At 53.7% G+C, this 25,362-nt stretch overlaps 1 protein-coding gene across 1 annotated transcript; it reads right to left on the bottom strand.

The window, feature by feature from the left end:
- Window positions 1-17,953: 17,953 nt before the first annotated feature.
- On the bottom strand, window positions 17,954-20,107 carry CEBPB (CCAAT enhancer binding protein beta). Its single transcript, XM_043480021.1, has one exon. The coding sequence runs from the start codon at window positions 19,625-19,627 to the stop codon at window positions 18,575-18,577; it is 1,053 nt and encodes a 350-aa protein (XP_043335956.1). The 5' UTR covers window positions 19,628-20,107; the 3' UTR covers window positions 17,954-18,574.
- Between the last annotated feature and the right edge of the window lie 5,255 nt (window positions 20,108-25,362).

Here is a 25,362-nt window from a genome sequence, read left to right as displayed (position 1 = left end):
GGGATGCAGGCTGGGGAAGCCCGCGCTGGTCTCACCTTCGCTTAGAGCTTCTCAAAACTCAGAGTGATTCATCCACTTGTACAGAGTGAAGTAAGTCAGAAAGATAAAAACGAATATTGCATATTAACACATATATAAGGAATCTAGAAAAATGGTACTGATGAACCTATTTGCAGGGCAGGAATAGAGACGCTGACACAGAGAACAGACGTGTGAGCACATCAGGGGAAGCAGAGGGTGGGACGAACTGAGAGGGTAGCATTGAAATATATATATATATATATATATATATATATTACCATATATAAACTAGAGCTGCTGGGAAGTTACTATATAACAGTGCTCCCCAGTAGCTCAGCTGGTAAAGAATCCGCCTGCAATTGCAGGCGACCCCAGTTTGATTCCTGGGTCGGGAAGATCCGTTGGAGAAGGGATAGGCTACCCACTCCAGTATTCTTGGGCTTCCATGCTGGCTCAGATGGTAAAGAATCTGCTTGCAGTGAGAGACCTGGGTTCAATTCCTGGGTGGGGAAGAACCCCTGGAGGAGGGCATGGCAACCCACTCCAGTATTCTTGCCCGGAAAATCCCCTGGCGGGCTGCAGTCCATGGGTTCGCAGAGAGTCAGACACAATGAGCAATTAAGCCCAGCACAGTGATGACCTAGGGGGGTGGGATGGAGGCAGGATGAGAGGGGGGTGGAAGGGAGGGGATGTATGTGTATTTTTGACTGGTTGACATTGTTATATGGCAGAAACCAACACAGCACGGTAAAGCAATTATCCTCCGATTAAGAATAAATTTTTAGAAAAAACCTCAGAGTGGGAAATAAGTGAGTTTTCTGAGTAATCTTCAAAGCGGTCTGAATCAAGCTCCTTTCTCCAGAACTTTCCATCCCATGCCAGCTGCCTTACCACACTGGTGTTGCTAGGGCTAAGGGCAACACGGACTCCCTCCTTCCTGCAAGTAGCAATAACAACACCAACAACAGCGGCTACTATGATCGGGTGCTTGGGACGGGCGGGCATTGTATCGAGACCTGCACACGCTGAGCTCCCCGAGTCTGCTAGATGCTCTCATGGGCAGCCTCTGGAAGTGGCAACTGAGGCACAAAGTGGGGAGCCGCTTGGCCCGGGTCACATAGGCAGATGGGGACAGAGCTGGGATTGGCACCAGAGCCCACACGCTGGCTCAGGAAGGAAGGCAAAGGCCGGCGGGACGCGGGCGGAGATCGGCAGGGCCGCCCCGGGCCGGAGAACCAGGCGCCCGGCCTGGGAGTCGCAGGCGGGGCTGCCCTCTGTCCCACTGCCTCCCCTCCGCACTTGGAGCCCTGAGCCTGAGCTCTGGGCTGGAGCAGCCTCTGCCAGGCAGAGGTTTCATCACCCGCTGCCAGGCCCCGGGGAGCCTGTGGGAGCCCAGCAGGGCTGTCCAGCCCGCCGAGTCCGGGCCAGAGCACTGGGTAAGGATCACACTCCTGGGCCCCCCAGTCCTGCCTCTGCCACACCCACCAGGCAAGGTCGTCTCCATCTCTGAGCTCGTGTGGATTTTCTTGGTTGTTGTTTCTCCTTTTGAACCTCAAGGACCAAAAAGGCCAGGTTATCTGAGCGGACTCCTCAGTTCACAATGGTGTCCTCATTGTCCACGCAAGGCTCCTCTCTGGTTTCATTTTTTATTCCCCTTAACCCCACTCTCCACTCCCTGCCCACCTCATTCTCCTACGTCTGATATATGTCTCTTTTTATTCTTTTACTTTTACTTTGAGTTTAACTTACATAGGATAACGTGCTGAAAAGGAACTTCTCCCAACAAATATTTGTCCATGAATTTTTATCTCAGAGCCTATTTATTTACCTATAAATGCATGTGACCACCACCCAGATTGAGACATAGAACTTTTGCAGCAGCCGGGAAGGCTGCTCCATGCCCCTTTTCAGACAATACCTCTGCCCACAAAAGGAATCAATATTTTGCCTTCTAGGTTTGTCTGACCAATTCTCGAACTTCGTATCAGAGGAATCACACACAGTACATGGGCTTCTGTGTCTGCCTTGCTTCCCTCCACAAGATTCTTTCAAGATTCATCCATAATGTGCACGAATCCACAGCTCACTCCATACCATTGCTGAATAACATTCCATTTATAGGTGGATTACAATGTGTTGCTCTTCTCACTTGCTGAAAAACATCTGAGTTGTTTCCAGTTTGGGGCTCCTATAGGCAAAACTGCTGGGAATATGCTTACAGGTCTTTTCGTGGACATGTATTTTCATTTCTCTTGGGTATACTGAAGGTCAGCTGTTTTTATTTGTTTTTAAACTTATTTTGGTGTAACCTTTCGACTCATAAAAAATGACAAGAGCTACAGGGAATTTTCAGTCAAGCTATAACATCCTTTACCCAGATTGTTTATATTTTGTCCCACTTACTTTGTCACTTCCCCTCTGTTTATATTTCTCTCTTATCCTGAGTTATTTGAGAGCCAGTTGTGGACGTTATTGTTTGGTCACTAAGTCGTGACCTCCTGGACTGTAGCCCTCCAGGCCCCTTGTCCATGGGATTATCCAGGCAAGAATACTGGAGTGGGTTGCCATTTCCTCCTCCAGGGGATCTTCCTGACCCAGGGATGGAACCCATGTCTCCTGCGTCTTCTGCATCGGCAGGAGGATTCTTTACCACTATGCTACCAGGGAAACCCAGTTGTAGACATGATGTTCTTTTATTTCTAAACCCTCCAGCCCTATCTTCTAACCCTCTCCCCTCCCCACCCACCCCCATTACACACCCAGTACTACTATCAGATTCAGGACACAGCATCAATGCAGCATTACTGTCAAACCCACACACCAATTCAATATGCTATAATCATCCTCAAAAAGTCTTCATGGTTCTTTTTTCTGGTCCAGAATGATTCCTAGCTTCCCTCAGCTGTATGGCGGCTCTTTCAATAGTTCCTCAGCTTCTCTGGGACGTTCTCGTCCTGCTTTTGAGGATGATAGGCTAGCTCTTTTGTAATATGTCCTTCACTCTGGATTTGCTCGATAGTCCCTCCTAGTTAGATTCAGGTTATGCATCTTTGCAGGGAGATAATAGAAGTGATGCTGTATTCTTCCTGTGTGTCCTGTTAAGCAGCACACAATCTTGATTTGACCTATTGCTGGAAAATAAAGATAATAAAAGTTCCCACCTCCTAGAGGTATTAAAAGGATTAAATGAGACACAACCTAAGGCCTGATTTTGTAATTATTATCTCTTGCCATTGGAGGGAGGGCCAGACATGGCTAGAAGAACAAACACAGGGCTATCCCCACCCAGACCTGTCTCCTGGGCTCTAATCCTCACCTTACCTCCACGAACTTGCAGCCAAGATGCACGGAGAGATGGGAGTACACGGGAGCCCAGAATTCTAGTCAGACCAGACTGGAGGCCCCTTTGTGCTGGTTCAGCCTGATGCCCTGAGGGATGGCACCCAAGGCCCTGAGCATGCACAGGACTTCTCCAGTGTCACACAGCAAGCCAGTGGGGACTCAGGCCAGCCTCTGCTCCCTCCACACCAGGGGCCCTAACCCTGGGTGGTTTTGCCCCCTAAGGGACTCTTGGCAATGTCTGGAGACATTGTTGGTTGTCACAGCTGGGGGCAGGGATGCTACTAGGCATCTAGTGGGTGGAGGCCAGGGATGCTGCAATACCCCAGACAGTGCCCCACAACAAAGAATGATCCTGCCTCACATGCCAATAGTGCCAAGGTTGAGAAACCCTGGTCCACACTCAACTCACAGCAGCAGGCACTGAGGGAGCCCTGGCCAACTCAGGCTGCCTGCTTTCTCCCAGGGCCCAACCAACGGCAAAGAAAGGGTGGTTTGGACCTTCAGCAACATCTGGGCTTAAAAAGAGGAGTCCCCACTGTACAAATGAAGGTTTGCTGCCTGAGTCTGATTTTCCCTGAGTTCACAAGGGTTCAAGCTTCCCAGGTGGCACTAGTGATAAAGAATCCGCCTGCCAATGCAGGAGTTGTAAAAGACATGGGTCCAGAAAATCCCCTGGAGAAGGGAATGGCAACCCACTCCAGTATTCTTGCCTGGAGAATCCAGTGGAGAGGAGCCTGGCGGGCTACAGTCCATGGGGTCACAAAGAGTCGGACACAACTTAGCATCTGAACAGCCCACGGGTGCAGGTCGGTGCTGCTGGAGAAGGTCGGAGGCTGTCACAGCCTCTGGAGAGCTGGGTGGTGGGGGCTTACGGGACATCAGGTGGATTGCTAAGTGGGGGTGGTTACACCCTGAGATCATGTCATCATTTCTGGGCTCTGATTTTATAGACTCTGAGGCTCCAGGTGGCACTAGTTGTTGGCAGAAAGAGACAGTCAACCCTGACATGTAGCAGATTCTCAGTAAATGGTTTGTTGGCAAAATCAATTGTGATAATAATTGATCTTTATTGAACAGGTACTATGTGCACTGCTATAAGCATTCTGCCCGTATCATCTCATTTAATGCCACCATGCCTAGGGACTATTATTGCCATTCCCATTTTGCAGAAGAAAAAACTGAGGCACAGAAAAGTTAAGTCACTTGTCCGAAGTCACAAGCTGTTAAAAGAAACGTAAATGAATGAATGGATGAATGAATGAAATGAATACCCATCCCCATCTAGATTAGCACTTTTGCTTCAAACGTTACCGAATTGGAAGTCTGGTTACAACACTTCTTGGCATCATAACAACCCCAGTTCAACACCCCTGATTCCCTGGTCCTCCCCCTCTCACTGCCTTGAGGGGCTGTGTCCCCAGAACTGAGCCCGAGGTAGAGATTGATGCCACAAAGATCTGGGGACCCTAATTTAAGGGGACCCTTTTGTTTATCAAGGGCTTACTTTCCACCAAGCCTCATGCTACACAACAGTCAGGAATGTGAGAGACCCATCACACAGATGAGGAAACTGAGGCTTAGAAGGGGGAGGTCATTTATTCCAGGTCAAACATCTAAGTGACAAACACCCAGTGACCCACACCCACCAGACTCATGAGCCCCACAGGGAGTCAGAAGAAGAAAGGGAAGAGAGGAAAATCTGACAGTGGCCAGGGGACCATGGACAGTCCAACTCAGCTCAAACTAGTTTCCAGAGAAAACTAGTTCCCATCCTTCCTCCCTAGGTCCCCAGAGACTCGCCCCTCTCCAGATTACTTGAGAAATAACCCAATTGTATTGAGTTTATTTTTTTCCTCTCCCCCCTGAATAAAGTCAAAAGTTACAGCAAAAAAAAAAAAAAAAAAAATCCCTTGATCAGTCTCCCCAAACTCCATCTCAGCATTCAGACAGTCCAACCTGCACAGAGACACATTCAATGACATCATTACAGTGTTTGTGGCTTTGGGGACTTGGAGGCCATATCAATGTCCATCATAAGGGAGAGGGCACATTAAAATGCAGCAGACACATCACAAGAATGGTATGCATCTGAGTAAAAGATAATGAAGGGACCAGAGCTGCATGGGGACATCTCTAAAACATTGTCTTCCAGGAACAGATTGGATATGGTTGTCCTCTGAAGTATCACCTGAGCTAGAGAAAGGTGGAAACAACTTAAATCTCCATCAAAAGAGGACAGGTTAAATGATTATGGTACATCCATGCAACAGAATACTGTGTGATCATTAAAAAGATCGAGACAGCTCTATAGTACTGATATGATACAGTGTTGAATGAAGAAAGCAAAGTACAGACCACATGGCAAGCAGTAAGATATGGTGTGTGGTGTAAATGCCGTTGTGCACACTCCAGCTCACACAGACCATCTGAAACAAGAAACACTGCTGGGAACTGCAGTGACCTCTGGGGAAGGGAACCGAGAGTGTGAGGGCTGAAATGGAAGGAAGACCAGCTCTTCACTGCAAACTCTTTCATATCTTTTGGAATTTTGAATAATGAGCATATGTTATATATTCAGATTAAACAAAAATTGAAAAGAAAAATGCATAAAGACCCTGAGGGAGTGGAACTGAAATCATCCACAAGAGAGGTGGCAGGGCAGGGGTCAGAGTAGGGTAAGGAGGCATCCCACTGGGGCACGTTGCGGGGGTGGGGAGGGCGGTGTGCAGAGATGGGAAATCGGTGACCGTCAAATAGGGAGATATACTGCGGGTAATGGGAGCCAATTTCCTCCCTGTTGAAAGGAGAGTTCCCAATTTGGAAAGAGAGACAAACAGAATCAGTGGTGTGGTTCCAGAGTGGAACTAGAGTTATCAGTTGGAAACTCATAGTCTTCTCTTAGATGATGGCCGATGATGATGATAAACAGGTGCAGAAATAGTGATAATATGTATGTAAATGTATGTCTATTTACATACATAAGTATGTAAAATATACGTGTTATGTGTGTGTGTGTGTGTATTTATAGACACACAGCCCTAAGACAACCTAGGAGTAGACACACTCCAGCAGCGATAAGCATACTTCCTGCTAAGATATTGGCTTCTACTGTTCTCTAGGAAAAGGAGCCCAGGATCCTTGGAGAAATGGCTGATTCCAGGGCTGGAGCAGGAAAAGCGCTAGCTAGAACCGGAACACCTCCTGCTACAGGGCTAGGGAAGTGCTTAAAGAATGGTGGCAACTGTCAAAAGGGCAAGAAAGTAACAAAAATAAATTAGTAATTGAAAGCTTGATGGGCAACAGGATAGTTACATGGTTTCAAAGTACCTCCCTTCAAACAATTATCAATTGCAAAGGGGAAAAAAAGTAACTTCACAGACATTCCTTGTGACAGATAATCTCTTCAAGTGATGGAAGTAAGCACCACCATCCTCACCACAAGGAAAAAAAATGTTATAACCATGTGAGGGGAGGGGTGTTAACTAAACTTACTGTGGTGATCATTTTATAATATATGCATGTATCAAATCATTCTGTTGTACACCTTTAACTTCAGTTCAGTCGCTCAGGTGTGTCTGACTCTGCAACCCCATGGACTGTAGCACGCCAGGCTTCCCTCTCTGTCACCAACTTCCAGACCTTACTCAAACTCATGTCCATCGAGTTGGTAATGCCACCCAACCATCTCATCCTCTGTCGTCCCCTTCTCCTCCCACCTTCAGTCTTTCCCAGCATTGGGGTCTTTTCCAATAAGTCAGCTCTTCACATCAGGTGGCCAAAGCATTGGAGCTTCAGCTTCAGCATCAGTCCTTGCAATGAATATTCAGGGCTGATTTCCTTCAGGATGGACTGGTTGGATCTCCTTATAGTCCAAGGGACTCTTTAAGAGTCTTCTCCAACACCACAGTTCAAAAGCATCAAACCTTTAACTTATATGATGCTATACATCAATCATTTCTCAGTAAAACTGGGGGCAAGGGGAGAGAATAAACACCATCAACAATGGGACAAAGAAAAGAACACAGTATCACTACTGTGATTTACCTGCATGGTATGAAGATGCACGACCTGAATCTAACCACAGGGAAACAAGGGACAATCCCAAGGTGTCGGATACGCTACAAAACAGCTGGCCAGTCAACCTCAAGAGAGTCAAGGTCATGAAACTCAAGAAAAGACTGAGGAGCCGTTCTAGACCAGAGGAGACTAAAGAGACATGGCAGCTAAATCCAGCATGTGCTCTGAGCTGCATCCTTTTACTGGATATTATTAGGACAACTGGTGAAACCTGAATGGGTCTGAGGACCTGGCAGCAACGCAGAATGTTAATTTCCTAATTTTGATGGTTAGATTGTGGTTACACAGAAAATATCCTGTTTGTAGGAACTATATATCAAAGTATCAAGGGGTGATTAGGCAATAGGTCAACAATCAATTCTCAAATAATTTAGGGGAAAAAATGTTCCTTTACCATATTTGTAACTTTTCTATAAACGTGAGATCTTTTTTTCAAAGTAAAAAGTGCTATAGACTGAATATTTACATCCTCCAAAATTCATGCGTGGAAATAACCCACTGTAAGGGTATTTAGAGGTAGGGTCTTGGGGAGATGATTAGGTCCCTTTAGGAATGAGATTAGCACCTGTAAGGACCCAGCATCTAGGAATCAGGACCTCATCAGACACCAAAGCTGCCAGCAACTTGAACTTCTCAGCATCTAGAACCGTGAGAGAGAGATTTCTCCTGTTTAGAGGTCACTCAGCCTATGGTATTCTGTTATGGCAACCAAACGGACCAAGACAGAAAGTATTTTTAAAACAGAAAAAAAAAAAAAAAGGTAAGAAATGGAATAAGAACTAGGACTGAATATGACTACCAGGAATTAAAGCACTACCCATAGCATTTCCTGACTCAGCAAGGAACTCCTGGGTATATGCCCAACTGAAATATGCACATATGTTCACCAAAAGACATGTATTCTAGAATGTTCACCACAGCCTCAATTCTGAAGACCTAAAAGCTGGGAACAGCCTCAATGCCCCTCAGCAATAAAATGGGTAAAGACATTGTGGTATTTGGTGTCCATGCATAGCGAAAAGGAACAGACGCTAATACACACAGCAGCTTGGATCAGTGTTGCAGTTTCAATACAGAAAGAAGTCAGGCACTGGGGCTTCCCTGGTGCCTCAGTGGCAGAGAAAGGATCCACCGGCCAACGCAGGACACACCGGTTTGGTGTCTGATCCAGGAAAATACTACATGCCGAGGACCAACTAAGCCTGTGGGCCACAACTATGGTGCTTGAGCTTGGCCACAAGAGAAGCCAGCACAGTAAGAAGCCTGTGCATTGTAATCTGAGAGGAGCCCCCGCTCACCACAACTAGGGAAAATCCCGCACAGCAACAAAGACCCAGCACAGCCAAAAATAAAGGAACAAATTGCTTAAAAAAGAAGCCAGACACACACACACCACACACACACACACACACACACACAGAGAAAGAAGTCAGACACAAAAGAAGGCATATTGTGTGACCCTGTTTATATAAAGTGCAGAAGCAGGCAAAATTAACATTTGCTGTTAGAGAGTGGGACAATGACTACCCACAGCGGGTGGAGGTGACTAGAAGGGGCTTCTGGAGTTCTGGGAAAGTCGTCTGGGGATCTCGATGCTGGTTTCACACACGGCTCCACAGGGAAAGTCCATTGAGCTGTGAACCTATGCTGTGCATACCTTCCCATATGTGTATATTTCACTAGGAAGAAAAGACATGAGACGATGAGATGCGTGACTAAGGATGGATATCAACCACATTAGTGTGTGTGTGGGGGGGGGGGTGCCTTGAGAATTGGGTAGAATGGATGCGGGGAGCCAGGATGGAGGCGGAAAATGAAACAAAACGCCCTGCAGAGCTTGAAGGGACTGACGGCCATCTCGTCCCAAGAACTGGGAGGCATGCTTAGCAAATGTGCTACACCGGAGTTCGAAGAAGAAAGGAAGAAAAGACATCATCTGTGTGTCCCTCCCCAACCAGCAGGCGATCTTGATGATTGGCCGCATTTGGCACGAGAGGCCTGAGGCCTGGCTTAGGTAAGGCGTCCCGGGCGGCCTGGGCGGCCCGACTCCTAGCCCAGTCCTCTCCCCTCCACAGCCTATCAACTCCCACCCACCGGTTTCTCCGGGGGGCTCGCCTCCTCCCCGGCCACCTCCCACCTCCAGGGCTCCATAGGCCAGGGCTCGTGAGGTAGGAGTCTGGGGACAGCTACAAAAATCCGAGCTCACCCGCCCAGCTCCCTGGCCTATAGACTCAGCTTGCAGAAAGCCCAGCCCGGCCAGCCCCAGGCAGGCTGGCTGAGGTGCGTCTCAGCCCCGGCGGACCACAGGCTCAGTGGGGCAGGCGGTGGTGGCGGCCGCTCGGGGCAAAGGGGTGATCTGGGGTGGCGTGGGGTGTCTGGTCCCAGCACAGCTGCCAGCAGGTTCTGTGAGCTGCAGCCGGGGGTCTGGGCCTCTCCGTTTCCAAACCGAGGCCCTCCCCCAGTGGCTCATGTGGGGACAGTGTGAGCGGGGTGTGAGCTCACTGGGGTCAGCAGAAGAGACTCCATCCACTCCAAGATCCTGATTCAAGCCTCTCCGAACAGGCGCTGAGATTCAGTCTCAGAGGAGACACCTGAGGACGGGGAGAACACTTTCTGACCAACTCCTTCATGCGTTACTTCTGGAACTGAAATGAATCGAAAGAAATCCTGCCACCCCCTTGTCTGTTGTTTAGTCGCTAAGTCATATCCAACATTTTTTGTGACCCCATGGACAGTAGCCCCACCAGGCTCCTCTGTCCATAGGATTTCCCAGGCAAGAATACTGGAGTGGGTTGCCATTTCCTTCTCCAGGGGATCTTCCTGACTCAGGGATTGAACCCGTGTCTCCAGCATTAGCAGGGATTCTTTACCACTGAACCATCTAAGAAGCCCCACAATTTAGGAAAGTGCAGTTCATCCTATTTCAGTTATAAACCAATAAAGCTGTTAAGAGATAAAATCCATAAAGAATTGGATCTCTCATTTCTTTGGGAAAATCAACCAACACTACATCAACACAACCATCTCCCACTTTCCATGTCTTGTGGTCAAACTTGCCACAGTAGCGCCTAACACTGGAGAACAATGAAGACCATGTCTACCTAAACACTGGCCGGGTCACAAGACCTATCCAAGACTACAGAGAATCGACCACATTGCATGGAAATTCTTCTTCCTAAGCAAAGAGCAGCCTCCTCGTGTTGAGCTCATGTGCAATAGAACATTCTCAGACAAGGAAGCACTGGGACACCACTAAGAAATACAGGTCACAAAACAGCCCACACAGGTTGATTCCGTTTTGGCAAACGTATCAGTTAGAAATAGATTCAGCTGCCGGTAACAGGAAGCCAAAATATCAGGGATCTCCATAAGCACAGATTTATTTTTCCAATCATGTAAACAAGTCCAGAGCAAGGCAGGCAAGGACTGGTGAGGTTGTTGCATTACCATCAAGAACCCAGATGCCTTTTGTCTTTTGGTTTCACCACTCTCAGCATGTGTCTTCCAGGCATCAATGTTTGCCTCATGTTCAAAATGGTCCTTGAAGCTCCAGCCATCACATATGAGTTCTAGGCAGGAAGCAGAAAGAAATGGGAGTTGGAGGAAAAGGGGAGGTGTCTCACACCTGAGTCAGCCCATTTTAAGTCTTCCTGGAAACCTCACCCACGATCTCTGTTTATATCTTATTGGTCATCCCGAGCTGCAAAAGAAGCTGGGAAATGTAGTCTTAGTAAGGCCACTTGCCCCTAGTAATAGAGAGGTCCCACTGTTAAGGAAGAAAAGCAGATGGTGTGTATCAAAGAGACATTTGCTATATTGAAGAAAAAAATACACATAGAACAAAATTTCTGGAAGAAAATAACTACTGTGTAGAGAAGTCTCTACCTACAATCACTCTGCACAAATTAACCTGTTAAAACTTTACAAAATGCTATAAAGAATATTATCCTCTTGTGACAGATGGGAAAACAGACACAGGGAGATACAGTCACTTGCTCCAAATCACACAAGCAGGAAATGGTGACTTCAGAACTAGAATTTTGTTGTTCAGTCGCAAAGTCACATCCGACTCTCTGTGACCCCATGGACTGCAGCACGCCAGGCTCCTCTGTCTTCCACTATCTCCCACAGCTTGCTCAAATTCATGTCCATTGAGTCAGTGATGCTATCTAACCATCTCATCCTCTGCCACCCCCTTCTCGTTTTGCCTCCAATTTTTTCCAGCATCAGGGTCTTTTCCAGTGAGTTGACTCTTGGTCTCAGATGGCCAAAGTATTGGAGCTTCAGCTTCAGCATCTGTCCTTCCAATGAATATTCAGGGTTGATTTCCTTTAAGATTGACTGGTTAGTCAATTGACTGACTCCTTTCAGTCCAAGGGACTCTTAAGAGTTCTTCTCCAGCACCACAATTTGAAAGCATCAGTTCTTCAGTGCTCAGCCTTCTTTATGGTCCAAATCTCACATCCATACATGACTACTGGAAAAACCATAGCTTTGACTAGATGGACCTTTGTCAGTCAAGTGGTATCTCTGCTTTTTAAAATACAATCTAGATTTCTCATAGCTTTTCTTCCAAGGAGCAAGTGTCTTTTAATTTCATGGCTGCTGTCACCATCCACAGTGATTTTGGAGCCCAAGAAAATAAAGTCTGTCACTGCTTCCACTTTTTCCCCTTCTATTTGCCATGAAATGATGGGACTAGATGCCATGACCTTAGTTTTCTTAATGTTGAGTTTCAAGCCAGCTTTTTCACTCTCCTCTTTCACCCGCATCAAGAGGCTCTTTAGTTCCTCTTCACTTTCTACCATAAGAGTGGTGTCATCTGCATACCTGAGGTTGTTGATATTTCTCCCCACAACCTTGATTCCAGCTGTGATTCATCCACTCTGGCATTTCGCATGATATACTCTGCATATAAATTAGACCAGCAGGGTGACAACATACTGTCTTATCATACTCCTTTCCCAATTTTGAACCAGTCAGTTGTTCCATGTCCAGTTCTAACTTCTGCTTCTTGACCCGCATACATGTTTTTCAGGAGACAGGTAAGGGGGTCTGGGATTCCCCGGAGGCTCAGACGGTAAAGAATCTGCCTGCAATGCAGGAGACCTGGGTCCGAGACCTGGGTTGGGAAGATCCGCTGGAGAAAGGAAATGGCAACCCACTCCAGTACTCTTGCCTGGAAAATCCCACGGACAGAGGAGCCTGGCAGGCCACAGTCCATGAGGTTGCAAAGAGTCAGACACGACTGAGCGACTTCACAAGGGGGTCTGGTACTCTGAACTAGAATACAGGCGGTCAAATTCTAGCATCTGGGCTCTTCACCCACCGAGTCGCTAATGATGTTATAAGTCACATCATTGTTATTGTTAGTGATGATGGCTATTTCTGACTGTGTGCTGGCAGTGTTCTCAAATGCTGCGTGGATTAACTCACTTAACTCTCGCAACAACTTTACCTGACAGGTACTATTATGATTCCGCTCTATGTACAAGAAAACAGAGGCTCAGAGAGGTAAACTAAATCGCCCAAGGCCGCACAGCAAGTGTTCAGAGGGTCTGTGTTTCTGGGCAGGAGGAGGACGGGTGCTTTGTACTCCCTTCTCCCGAGTGCTCCAACCCTCCTCCCACGATCGTGCGCTACAGAGGAAATCAAGTAAGAAAGCGCTCCTCCTGGAGTCCAGCTCTCGCCTCCCCTCTGACCGCCTACTGCCCCCCCCCCGCCCCCGCCCCGGGCCGCTGGGAGGCCTGCCCACCCCCGCCCCCCGTCAGCGCCCTCTCCCCTGCACTCACGGCTTCCCAGAGAACTCTCCCTCCCTTGGCCGCCCGCCTCCGCTCCTCCCAAGCCCCACTCCTGGCATGGCCTTCGCCTCATTCCTGCTTGGTGAGCAGCTCCCCGTGGCCCCAGGCCCTGGGTCAGAGGCTCCGCACCAGCAAGGTCTCCCGGGCCCGGCAGGCAGCCTCCGTGCGCCCTTCACCCACTGCACCTCGCCTCACCCAGAGGCCGAGGGACACGTCTCACCCCACTGACAAACTTGTCAAGAGCTTTCCAGGTGCCAGGCCCTGATGGGAACATCTAGCTGTTCATCCCCCGACAAGCCCTCTGAGCCTCACTCCACAGCCCTGCGTGAGGGACCCAGCCGCCCCTCCGTCTTCCCCTCTGGCTGCCTCGATGCCAGCCATACGGGCTCCTCACTGCTTCCCTAACACACTGAGCCTGGTCCTGTCTCAGGGCCTTTGCACCTGCCGCTCCTTCTGCCTGGAATGCCCTGTAAACACTCTCCCCGGCCACCCTCTGCCACGTTCCCCAAGGTCTTCCTCGTGGTCTGAAATTAGCCCGCTAACCCATCAACCAGCTCCCCCACCAGGTCAGCCCCATGGGCACAGGGCCTGCCTTGGGCTCACTGGAGGCCGGCTGAGTGCGTGAACAAGAGCTGGTACTACTCTCTGTTCTCGGGGGAGGAGGCCCCAGCCCACACTGGTCGAGCATCTTGCTGGAGGTCACCCAGCAAATAAGGGACAAAACTCGGAAGCTTTTTTCTCCCCCTGCCTCTTACTCAAAGATGAGCTAAAGAGGGCAAAACCAAGGGCTGCCCATCTGTTTCCCCTCTTACAGTCACTAACTCACCAGAAAGTGGCTTAGCCTGGGTCTCAGACAGACATGGATTCAAATTCTAACTTCGCTGCTTCCTGGGCAAGTGATGTCCCTTCTCAAAGCGTCGGGTCCCCACTCTTTGACACAGGACTCCTACCTCTTGGCCTCAGCGGGCTGGAGCCCCAGGAACCCCCCCGATTCCCCAGCCCTCCCTAGCCTCCATCACCCCACTATACGTGGCCATGGTCAGTACAAGGTTGAACACCCCTAAGGAGGGGCACCTAGCAAGCTAGCCAGCTGGGGCCACTGGGACTCCACCATTGGTCACCCAGGTGGTCAGCCAGGCTGAGAAAGGACTCAGTTTGAGGCGGGGTGGGTGTCAGGAGAAGCAAGCAGAGCAGAGGAAAGGCCTGGGGCCGGGAGAGGGAAGCAGGAGAAGGCTTCGTGCAGCCACTCCCCAGCCGTGGGGCCAGCGCCTTCGCCTCTCGGGGCCTGCCTGTCCAACTAGGGAAGGGGGTATCACACAGCACCTGCGTCGCTGGATTATCGCGGATAAAAGGCTCACAAGGTGATATCTGGAGTAGGCGAGGGCTCCGAAAACCAAGGCTCTTCCCGCCCCCCACGCCTCACCTGACTCGCCTCTGCGGAGGCCTTCCTGGACGCCCCCACGCCGCCCTGCCCTACTCGCCTTCCCTCCGAGCCCTTGTCCCCATCTGTCATTATCTTGTCCTCGCTGTCTGCTGTCTGTCCCCAAAACTCATCGTCTCCATTTTGGGAATGTGTCCCCAGCACCCAGCATAGGGCCTGGCACAGAGCAGGTGCTCAATAAATGCTTAAGGAATAAGTGAAAAAAAATAATGATAATAACTGGTGTGTCAGAAACAGGGACAAAACAGTCCCAGAGAGGTCTAGATGGGATTCAGGGGGAGGACACATTCTTTAGGTATTTGGATGGGCAAGTCCCCCTTCTCTTTCCCATCCTGACTATCACGATCCTTAGCCGTGCAACCTTGGACAGGTCACCTCCCCTCTCAGAGACGGCTTGATTGGCAGGAAAATGCCAATAACAAAAGCCAGGGTCTCCAAGAGGCTGATAAGCCACTACATGGTGAGCACAGGGTCCGGCACCCAGCAGTGTCTCCAGCTTCGATTTCTGACACTCACTTCTATCCCTGGTAAAAATCACCAGGCTGTGGGGCAACTGCCTAAGATTACGAGGCGTCAGAGTGTTCTGTCAACTCTCCTGTCCTAAGCAAACATTGGTCAGGGTTCCCAGCTAGCCTCAGTGGTCAACCCCACTAAATGGGTCTACAGTTAACATGACCGGGCAGCTGGGAGAAACCAGCAAATCCATCTGGGCGAAGGTCTTGGCGTGTTGTCTTGCTCACTGTAAGTCCTGAGTGTGCATCCACTGTGGTTCCCGCTCCCCGAGGCACACCCCTGGGCTCCTCCTGCTTCACCCCATCCTGTTCTCTCTCGTTTCCCAGCTTCTGAACAGACCCTCCCTCTTCCCTGCGAGCCTGCAGCCTGTCAATGCATATGCATAGGGTGGATGTCCCCCCATTTATGACATTTCCCCAACTCCTCTGAGCACAGCTCTGTCCACGGTGCCCCCACGTGCCGCCTGGAGCACCATCAGAGCCCTCAACCTGTTCACTATTTCTCCAAGCCCCCTTCAGGGGCCGTCAGATGGGCTCAGGTTCAAACTCCTTTAATGCTGCTTCCAAGCTGTGAAACCATAAGCAAGTCACTTAGCCCCGTCATTCGAGGTGCCTGAGCGGGCAGCAAGGATTCCTCCAGGCAGGGCCCAGGACTTGGGGTGGGGGCCGGGGTTACCAACCAGGCTCTCAGCCCCAAGCTTTCCCCAGAGACGCCGGAGCCAAACTTGGCTAACTGGCTCCACCCTTGTTCCTCCTGAGCAGTAACCCCGCTGCCGTGGGCCTGTTTCTTCCTGGCAAACCGCTGTGGCCCCTTCCCCGGGCGCTTGTGTCGATTACAGGAGGGTCTGCGTGTGTGAAGGGCGACATGCAACACTCTGCGCAGCGGCGCTCAGGATGTGGGGGCCTGGGGTCACTCTCAGCCCAGACTCCTCACCCCTCACCCCGTCTGCATCCTCTGGTGAGAAGCGCAGCCGCCAGCCAACTCTTCACGACCGAAGGAGCGGGACTGCAGAGGTTCCCTCCTCAATGGCAACTCCCTCCCCCCAACCCCGACCCAAAGACTGAGCTACCTCACTCCCGAGGTCAGCCCCCCAGCCCACTCTGCCCCTCAGCAGGGAAATCCCAGCGGCAGTTGAGCTGATGCGCTGGAGCTGGTAGCGAACACTTGGACCTTTCGGGTTCCCATCAGTCTTCCTGCCGCCCAGGGCCCAGGTTATGCGCGCCCAGCGCCCAGGCCACTAACGGGGTTAGGGCGGTGGCGTTTGCCTTGGTCCTCGGCTCCGTAACGGTGGGGGCTGAGTGTCTGTTTCCCACGGGCTTCCACGGGAAGGGTGGTGGGAAACACCCAGGCCCCCAAAAGGCAAGGGAGAGGAAGCGCATTGCCCCTTCTCAAACCACAGTATCAGCAACTGCTCCCGAGATCCCAGGCTGTCCCAGGTCCCCAGCAAACTCATCTATGAAGGCCCCCATTCCACCCTCCCTCAACCCCTGAATTCCTAAAGCAGGGCTCCTCCCACAAACACATTTCTCACCCTTAGGGATGTGATAGCCAAAAGGCAGTTTCACAGCTCTGAAAGCAGGCCGTGTAATGGTAGCAACCTCTCCGACGGTGGCTGTGAGATTTAAACGAGATGGGCAGGTCCAGGGCTTACTGCACACTGGCCCCTGGCGAGTGCTGGCCACACTCACGCTGCGCTGAAGATCCAAGTGCCAAATGCCAGGAGGCTCCCAGTGAAAAATAATAACAAGAGCAAACACTTATATAACACCTCCTGCATGCCAGGCACCGTGGGACGCTGTCCGGGTATCCACAAACCCCTCCGTCTACATCCTCTACTCTCAGGAATGCCGTCCAGGGCTGGAATGAGGTTGGAGGAGCCGTCCACAGGGGCAGGCAGGAGTGTAGCAGGGGGCAGGAAGACACAGGCTTGCCCGGGGCCATTTCTGTCACAGGGAATCAGGGACGGCAGTCCTGGGTTCACACCTGGGCTCAGCGTCCTTGAGCAGGTGAGCCTGGACCTCAGGGTCCACAGTAGGTACAAGCAGGACAAGTGGTACTAGGAAAAGGAGTGAACGTCTAGGAACCCTTCCCCCGCCTCCCCAACCTAGCCCAGATTCTCCCCTCCCTCTGGCCAGAACACACAAACAGGAGCTCACCCACACACCCAGGCTACTCTCTTAAAAACATACATATGCACACACACTTTTCTAGACACCCTGCCCCGCTTCACTTCCGAAACAGTCTGTTCCAATGTGGGCTCAGCGGGACCAAGATCTGCACCCCTTCTCTTTCAAAAAGAGTCACAGTCTTGCGGGCTGGGTCCCCAAGCACTGTGCAGAGATCAGAGCCCGCCAGGCCCCTCCAAACCCAAGCCCAGCACTCAGGAGCAGCCAGAGGCCCTGCAGGCCCTCCCCAAGCAAGGCGCCTAGTCACCCCTCCCCAGCACCCAGCAGCAGTGAGTCACCCTGAAAGCCTGACCCAGCACTCCTCTGCCCCTCCCCCGCGCCAGGCCTGATGCCCCCATCTCCAAGCACAGGCCCTGGGGGTGGGGGGTGGGGGGGCGGTTAGCAGAGAATAAGCAGCTGCAACACCCCCACCCAACCACCTAAAAAGCCAAAAATAATAGCAGCTCACACACACACACACAACAACAACCCCACACACACCAGAAAGGCAAATATAAATCCAAAATAAAGGGGAAGAAAAAAAAAAAAACCAAAGCCAACGACTGCCCCCAAAAGGCTTTGTAAACATTCTCAAAAAAAAAAAAAACCACAAAAGTTTATTAAAAGTGTTCTTAATGCTCGAAACGGAAAAGATTCCCAAATATACAGATGCCTCTTTTCTCATAGAAATAGATTATTTTTTATAATACAAAAAAAAAAAAAGACAAAAAAAAAAAACCAACAAAAACAAAAAAACATCAACAGTAACAACCCCGTAGGAACATCTTTAAGCGATTACTCAGGGCCCGGCTGACAGTTACACGTGGGTTGCGTCAGTCCGTGTACACACGCGTTCAGCCATGTTTAAACCGATTGCATCAACTTCGAAACCGGCCCGCCCGCCGGCGCCCGGAGAGGGGGGGTGGGCAGGAGAGGCAAGAGTTTATCATTCATCTGTACACATAGACATCTCTTCTTTAAATAACACCACGGGCGGGCGCCCCGTCTGCACGTGCGGCTGGTGTGGACAAAAATATAGATAGATATATATAATAAAATATTAAAATTACCGACGCGCTCCCCGCGCTGCCCAGTGCCCCAAAGCCAAAGTTCTGCCGGCGCCGCCAGGGGCGCGGGCGGGAGCGCGGGCGCTCCCCGGAGTCTCGGCGGCCGCGGCGCGCCGGGCCGCGCGGGGGCCGCGCGCGGGGGCCGCGCTAGCAGTGGCCGGAGGAGGCGAGCAGGGGCTCGGGCAGCTGCTTGAACAAGTTCCGCAGGGTGCTGAGCTCGCGCGACAGCTGCTCCACTTTCTTCTGGAGCCGCTCGTTCTCCGCCGTGAGCTCCAGGACTTTGTGCTGCGTCTCTAGGTTGCGCATCTTGGCCTTGTCGCGGCTCTTGCGCACCGCGATGTTGTTGCGCTCCCGCCGGATCTTGTACTCGTCGCTGTGCTTGTCCACCGTCTTCTTGGCCTTGCTCTTGACCTGCGAGGGCGCCGGCGCCGCCCCCGCGTAGCAGGCGGCGGCGGCCGGGGGCGCCTTGGCGTCGGCGGGGCTCGGCGTGCCGGGCGGGCTGGACGACGAGGACGTGGACAGGCTCCCGCTGCTGCCGCTCGGCACCGCCTGGTAGCCGAGGTAGGCGCGCAGCGCGTACGGGAAGCCGGCCGCCATGCCCGCGGCACCGCCGCCCGGCGCTCCGGCCTCCTCCTTCCGCTTGCAGTCCGCGGGCTCGAAGCCCGGCTCCGCCTTGAGCTCGGCCGGCGGCGGCGGCGGCGGCGGGGGGGGCGGCGGGTGTAGGGGCGCGAAGCAGCCCGGGTGCAGCGCGCCCTTGGCAGCCCCCAGGCGGCCCAGGCTCAGGTAGCCGTAGTCAGCCGCCTTCTTGCAGTTCTTGCCCCCGTAGTCGTCGGAGAAGAGGTCGGAGAGGAAGTCGTGGTGCTGCCCGGAGGAGGCGGGCGCGGGGGCGGGCGCGGGCGGAGCCGCCTCGAAGGTGTCCGTGGCCGTGGTGGGTGCCGGGGCCTGCGGCGCGCCCAGCGGCTCCAGGTAGGGGCTGAAGTCTATGGCGCGCTCGTGCTCACCGATGCTACCCAGCTCGCCGGCGGGGGGGCGCGGCCCGGGTCTGGCCGCCGGGGGCGCCGCGGGGGCCGCCTTGCCGCCGTACGCAGCAGCCAAGCAGTCCGCCTCGTAGTAGAAGTTGGCCACTTCCATGGATTTAAAGGCGGGCGGCGGCGGCGGCAGGGGGAGACATGCTGGGTCCCAGGCCACCAGGCGTTGCATGAACGCGGGTGCCCGGGGAGGGGGCCTGGGGCTGCCCGCGCCGGCCGGCCCGCAGGTGGCGCGGCCTCCCGACTCCGAAGGGTCGCTGCTGTGTCGCCGTTGATGCTGCTGCTGCTGCCGCCGCCGCTGCTCCGGGGTGGCCGCTATCAGTGCGGGGGGCTGCCGGCCGGACCCTCGGGTGGGTCCCCTTCCCGGTCCCGTGCGCGGCTCTGACTCGCTAAAGTTTCTCCCGAGCCCGTTTATTTATAAAGGCGGGCCATAGCAACGGCTGCGTCACGCCCGGCGGCGGCCCCTCCCTCCCCGGGCACGCAGAGGACACGCTGCGGCCGCCCGGGACCCCCGGGCGGGCGCCAGCGGCGCGTGCGGGCCGGCCTGGAGACCCGGCGCGCGCCCCCGGGGGTCCCTCGGCCTGCGGGGCCGGGGGGGGCGGCCTCGGGCCGCCCCCTGCCCACTCCCACCCGGCGGCCCCGGGATGGCGAGCGCGGAGAGGCGCGAGCCCGCCCCCGGACCGCCCCCTCTGGGCCGGCCGCCGGACGGGAAGGGAGGGGGAGCCCGGGGAGGGGGCCGGGCGGCCGCCTGCTCCCACCCCGAACGCGGCCGCCGCCCGCCCCCTGCTGGAGGAGGCGCTGGCCTTCGGGAGCCGCGGCCGCCGGGCCTAGCTTTCCAGGGAGGGGACGCGCCCCACCCCCCGCCAAGGGATGCTGGAGACCCCAGCCCCCCCAGCTCGGACTCCCGGAGGGTTGAGCCGCCTCCACAGCCCTCCCCTGAGTGCGGCCTCGCCCCTAAACTGGCACGCCTCCCCAGATCTGGACAGGAAGGACTGTCACACCTGCGGTGACTCCCCTTCTGAAATAGGAAGACCTAGGGTTGGTGGCTTGGGGAGGTGCAAGCGAGGGGGCGAGCGCCCATCCCCCGGGCCCGCCCCCTCGGACCACACCTGAGTCTTCTCCAGCCGCACCCCGCCCTGACCCGGGGCCCCCTCCCGGGAGGCTGGAACGGAGATGGGGTGCCCCCCACCACACGCTGTGTGACCTTGGGCTAGTCGCTTGGCTTCTCCAAGTTTCAGTCTGCGAGGGTGTCCTTACTGTTATCTTTATTAGTCGTCTTAACTGTCTCCAACGCAGACTCCCAAACGCTCACCTCTCTGGGACGCACATCAGAAAGAAGGGCCTCCTCCCAGGGTACAAAGAGGCCCAGAGGCCCACAGCACACCCAAGATCACACAGCTTCATGTTCCCCACTGTTCTCAAAAGAAAAGCCCTTATCCGGGCACCCTCAGAGCTATTTGTCACCCCCCAAAAAAACCTGTATCTGAGGCTGGTGGGGTGGGGGTCCAGCCAGGGCCCAGAAGGGGCCGTGCAGAACAGAGAGGGAGTTCTCCTCTTTCAGCAGGTCCCTGCTGTGCGGTGAGAGGGGTCTGGACCCAGAGTTTGCTTTTTCACCCTGCCAGGAGGATGCCCTCACAGCCCCTGGTTCACAGAAAGGGAGACGAGATGGCCCACCAGGATGGGAACGCAGGCCGCAGGCCCTCCCTGTCGAGGGGGTGCCAGCCGCCCCGGCCCTCCCCTGCACCATTCCAAGGCCATTTTGGCAGCCCCTTGGGCCTACTCCTCTGCCTCTCTCAGCCCCTGGACGCCCCAGGCAGGAGCTCCCAGCCTGCCTGGTGCTGACCCCCGACCCACTGACCCCAGCCCTGGCCCTGGCGGGCAGGCGGGCATTGCTCAACCTTCAGCGTTATCTGCTGAGCTGGGGTGACCTCCGCCCGGGAGAGCTGGAGAAATGACATCTCTGAGTGCCCTTGGGGGGTAGGGGGCAGGGAGGGACAGGGTGAAACACTGGCCCAGCCTGCTGGCTTTCTGGGCTTTCCCAGCAGCCTCTGGGCCAGGGAGGGACCTAAGGCCCTGGGGCCACCCAGCCAGACCTCCCGAGCTGCAAAATGGGACACTCGGAGCTGAGCTGAAGGGCCACTGCCCCCGAGAGGCCCTCCAGCCCCACCTGCCGGTGGACTTCCTTCCTAGCCTTTATCCCCAGCCACCATGATCCTTGCTGTCTTGTCTGCCTCAGTCCCCCCCCAGACTACCCGGCTCCATGAGCGCTGGCCCTCAAATATGGGAAATGGCGGGTCAGGCATGCTCAACATTTACCGGGGAACAGAATGCATTTGCTGTTGCCTCTGGACCAAGAACATGGTTTCCCCAGCTCTGCCCAAGGCAGGTGGCCCCTCAGGGCTCAGCCCGAACGTAACCTCCTCTGAGAGCCCTCCCTGACTTCTGGGAGGGATTTCTGTGCGTTTTGTTCACTGCTGTTCGCCCAGTGCCTGGAACGGTGGCTGGCACAGGAGGGGCTCAATAAATGAAGGCAGAGGAGAGGATGGTGAGGTCCCCCCAGACACTCTATTAACTGGACTCTATGATCTCTCTGAGACTAAGCACCCGCCCCCGCTTCTCAGGGTTCTGGGGAGATGCAGTGAGACGCGAGGAGTCTGCAGCTAATTGAAGGATTTGTGTGTGATCTCAGGTCAGTCTTTCACCCTCCCTGAACCGTATTTTAAGCCCTTTGCATGTATTAACTCATTTAATACTCCTGATCATTGGTAAGAAGCAGGTCCTATTATCATCCCCACTTTACAGATGAGGAAACTGAGACCACGCAGTTTCCTCAGGGTGTCTGTTCAAGGTCATCCCCAGGAGTGGGATGAACGTCTTCCCGGCCCAGCCTTCCCCTTTGGGTTTGTAATAAATCATAACAGGTCTGATGTGAGCCCCATTTTCCGAGTGGAAAAACTGAGGCTCAGAGAAGGGCAGTTGGGGGTTACACGGTGAGTCAAGGGGCCGCTCAGGCCCTGGGGACCAGCCCCCAAGGACAGATCCAGTCCCATCGGGGCCTTGCCCTCACCTACCAAACACAGCCTCTGGCTTCCCACCCTGCCACCCCCGACGCTGAAATCAGTGACGGTTCCCACCCCAGCGCCACCGCAGGTGTCCTGCAGGGAAGCTGCCGGCACGGGTGACGTAAGCCCTTGTTTTCACAAGGCTGGTTGCTCAACAGGCCCTGCCTGCTGCCCCGCCACTAGCGCTCAGCCTTTCCCCGAGGAGGGGGGTGAGGTGACCGAACCACTATGGCCCAGAGCCCTGGAGCACGCCCCAGTGGCCCTGCAGGCGACGAGGCCCCAGAAACCAGGACCCACCTGTCACCTCCCACGGCGACCTCTCCCAGTCACCGGTGGCGTAGGTGTTCCTAGGAAGCCGGGGCGGGGAAGGGTCTCAAGGCGGCAGCCAGCACCCAGATCCATCCCAGAGACAGGTTCGTCTTGACCCCCACGGTGATTTGCTTCGGATTTTTTTCTCTGTCTCGTTTTTTAATGACTGTGTTGCCAACATTTAACAAAATCAAGACATGTCACATCAAAATTCAAAATTCTAGCTTCACTTTTAAAACTGGAAGCTGTGAGCTGGGCCCACGTGGCTGCAAATGGTGGGCAGGAGCCCGGGGGTCGACCGGGGAAGAACAGGCCCTTTCCTGCCCCGGTCCGTGCCCTCCTCTGCCCCCAAACTGCTTTCAGAATTCCCTCTCCCAGCCTCTGCCGCTTTTCTTTAGCCCCGTTTCCAGGAGGAGGAAACCAAAGGTGTCCAATGTTGCTTCTTTGACAGACGGTGGTCAAGATGTTCTCAGTGGAGCTTAGAAGTCAGCCAGCAGGTCAAAAAGTAAGGCTGAAGGGGGAAGCATCAGAGAGGGTCCGGAGAGACGGTCTCTGGAGGCCTTGGAGCTGGGATGCTGTGGGGCTGCCCGTCTGTTCCTGCTTTTAGCCTGCAGGCCCTGGCACTCTGGCGTCCCTCATCCGGTCAACGGGGGTGACGCCATTCCCTCTCTCGGGGCGTTCTGGGCCTACGGCACCCCTCACACCAGCCCACCTTGGCACAGGAGAGTGAAGGACCTCCCCTGAGCCCCGCAAAGTGCCCGACCACGCATGCCCTGGAAACCTACCAAAGCAGGCAGGCCTGCAGGCCCAGGGCTGGTTAGGACTGCCCCCGGAATCACAGTGAACCGGTATAAGAGCAAAAGCCAGATCGCCCCTGATTCCTGTGCCCGACGTTGTCCCTCTCCATGCCTCCTCTGCCGGACCTCACTTTTCCACCTGCCTAGATTAGATCCCGGAGAGCTTCCAGGTCCAGTGTCCTGGGATCCGAAATTTTGGAATGGGTGGGAGACCCGCGGGGCTGCTAGTGAAACTTGTCTGAGCACAGGCTGCCACCACGTGGCCAGCTCTGGAAATGCAGTCAGTTCAGTTCAGTCGCTCAGACGTGTCTGACTCTGCGACCCCATGGACCGCAGCATGCCTGGGCCTCCCTGTCCATCGCCAACTCCCGGAGTTTACTCAAACTCATGTCCATCGAGTCGGTGACGCCATCCAGCCATCTCATCCTCTGTTGTCCCCTTCTCCTCCTGCCTTCAATCTTTCCCAGCGTCAGGGTTTTTCCAATGAGTCAGTTCTGGAAATCCAAGAGTGATTTAAATGAATCTTTGATGGAGGACCTAGTGAGTACTTGGCTTATGGGCACTGTGGATACTAATAGATGCTCACAGGGCATGAGCAAACCACCACTGAAAGAAATAAAAATGTCCAACAAGCAGACGAAAGGTACTTTCCTTTAGTCATTCATCAGATACTTTTGGAACCTACTGTGTCTCATGCCCTAGAGACATATTCACTAACAAGACATAAGTGATCCCTGTTCCCATGAAGCTGATATTCCTTTTGGGGAAGATAAACAGTAAACAAGGTAAATGAGTTAAGCATACAGTGTGTTACCTTCTGGAAAGTTCCATGGGGAAGAATGCAGCAGAGGAGGGGGATGGGGAGTGTTGGGGGATTTTATTTTAACTTGAGAATGGTCAAATAACTGTGCCGCGTGCTCCATCATGTTTGCGACCCCGTGACTGTAGCCTGCCAGGCTCCTCTGTCCATGGAGTTTTCCTGGCAGGAATGGGTTGCCATTTCCTTCTCCAGGGGATCTTTCTGACCCAAGGATCAAACCCGTGTCTCCTGCATTCATATTCTTTACCTGCCGAGCCATTGGGGAAGCCCGTTACAGTTATTAAGATTTTAGAATGGTCAGGGGAGGCCTCACTGAGGTGACAGATGAGCAAAAACATGAATGCAGTGAGGGAGTGGGCCATGCAGACAGCAGCAAGGAACACAGCACGCACAGAGGCCCTGAGGTAAGCGCGTGTCTGGCTCGTGTAAACAGCAGGAAATTATCTTGTAGGAACAGTGGGGGCCATATCTCACAAGGCTTTAGTTTCCCTGATGACTCAGTGGTCAAGAACTCATCTCCAATGCAGGAGATGCGGGAGACACAGGTTCAGTCCCTGGGCTAGAAAGATCCCCTGGAGAAGGAGATGGCAACCCACTCCAAATATTGCCGGGAAAATCCCATGGAGCCTGGCGGGCTACAGTCCGTAGGGTAGCAAAGAGTCAGACGCAGCTGAGCATGTAATGACTTTGGCTTTTACTTGGGGTTACGGGGAGCAAAGGCGCGTTCTGGGCAGAGGAGGGACAGGAGCTGGCTGAGGTTCTGATGGAATCCGTGGGCTGCCTATGGGGCATGGACTGCCCTGGAGGTAAGGGGGGAAGCGGGGAGCCCAGCGAGGAGGTAAGCAGGGTCACGCAGCCAGATAACAGGGGACTCCACCAAGCCATGGAGGCTGTGAGAAAGAGAGTAAGTCCACTTTAA

This window comes from Cervus canadensis, chromosome 10 (genome assembly GCF_019320065.1).
Source record: "Cervus canadensis isolate Bull #8, Minnesota chromosome 10, ASM1932006v1, whole genome shotgun sequence".
Classification (NCBI taxonomy): domain Eukaryota; kingdom Metazoa; phylum Chordata; class Mammalia; order Artiodactyla; family Cervidae; genus Cervus; species Cervus canadensis.
This window is presented reverse-complemented; position numbering and strand designations above follow the sequence as displayed.

Coding starts and splice junctions, on each gene's coding strand:
- CEBPB (XM_043480021.1), bottom strand. CDS start 19,627: ATGCAACGCCTGGTGGCCTGGGACCCAGCATGTCTCCCCCTGCCGCCG.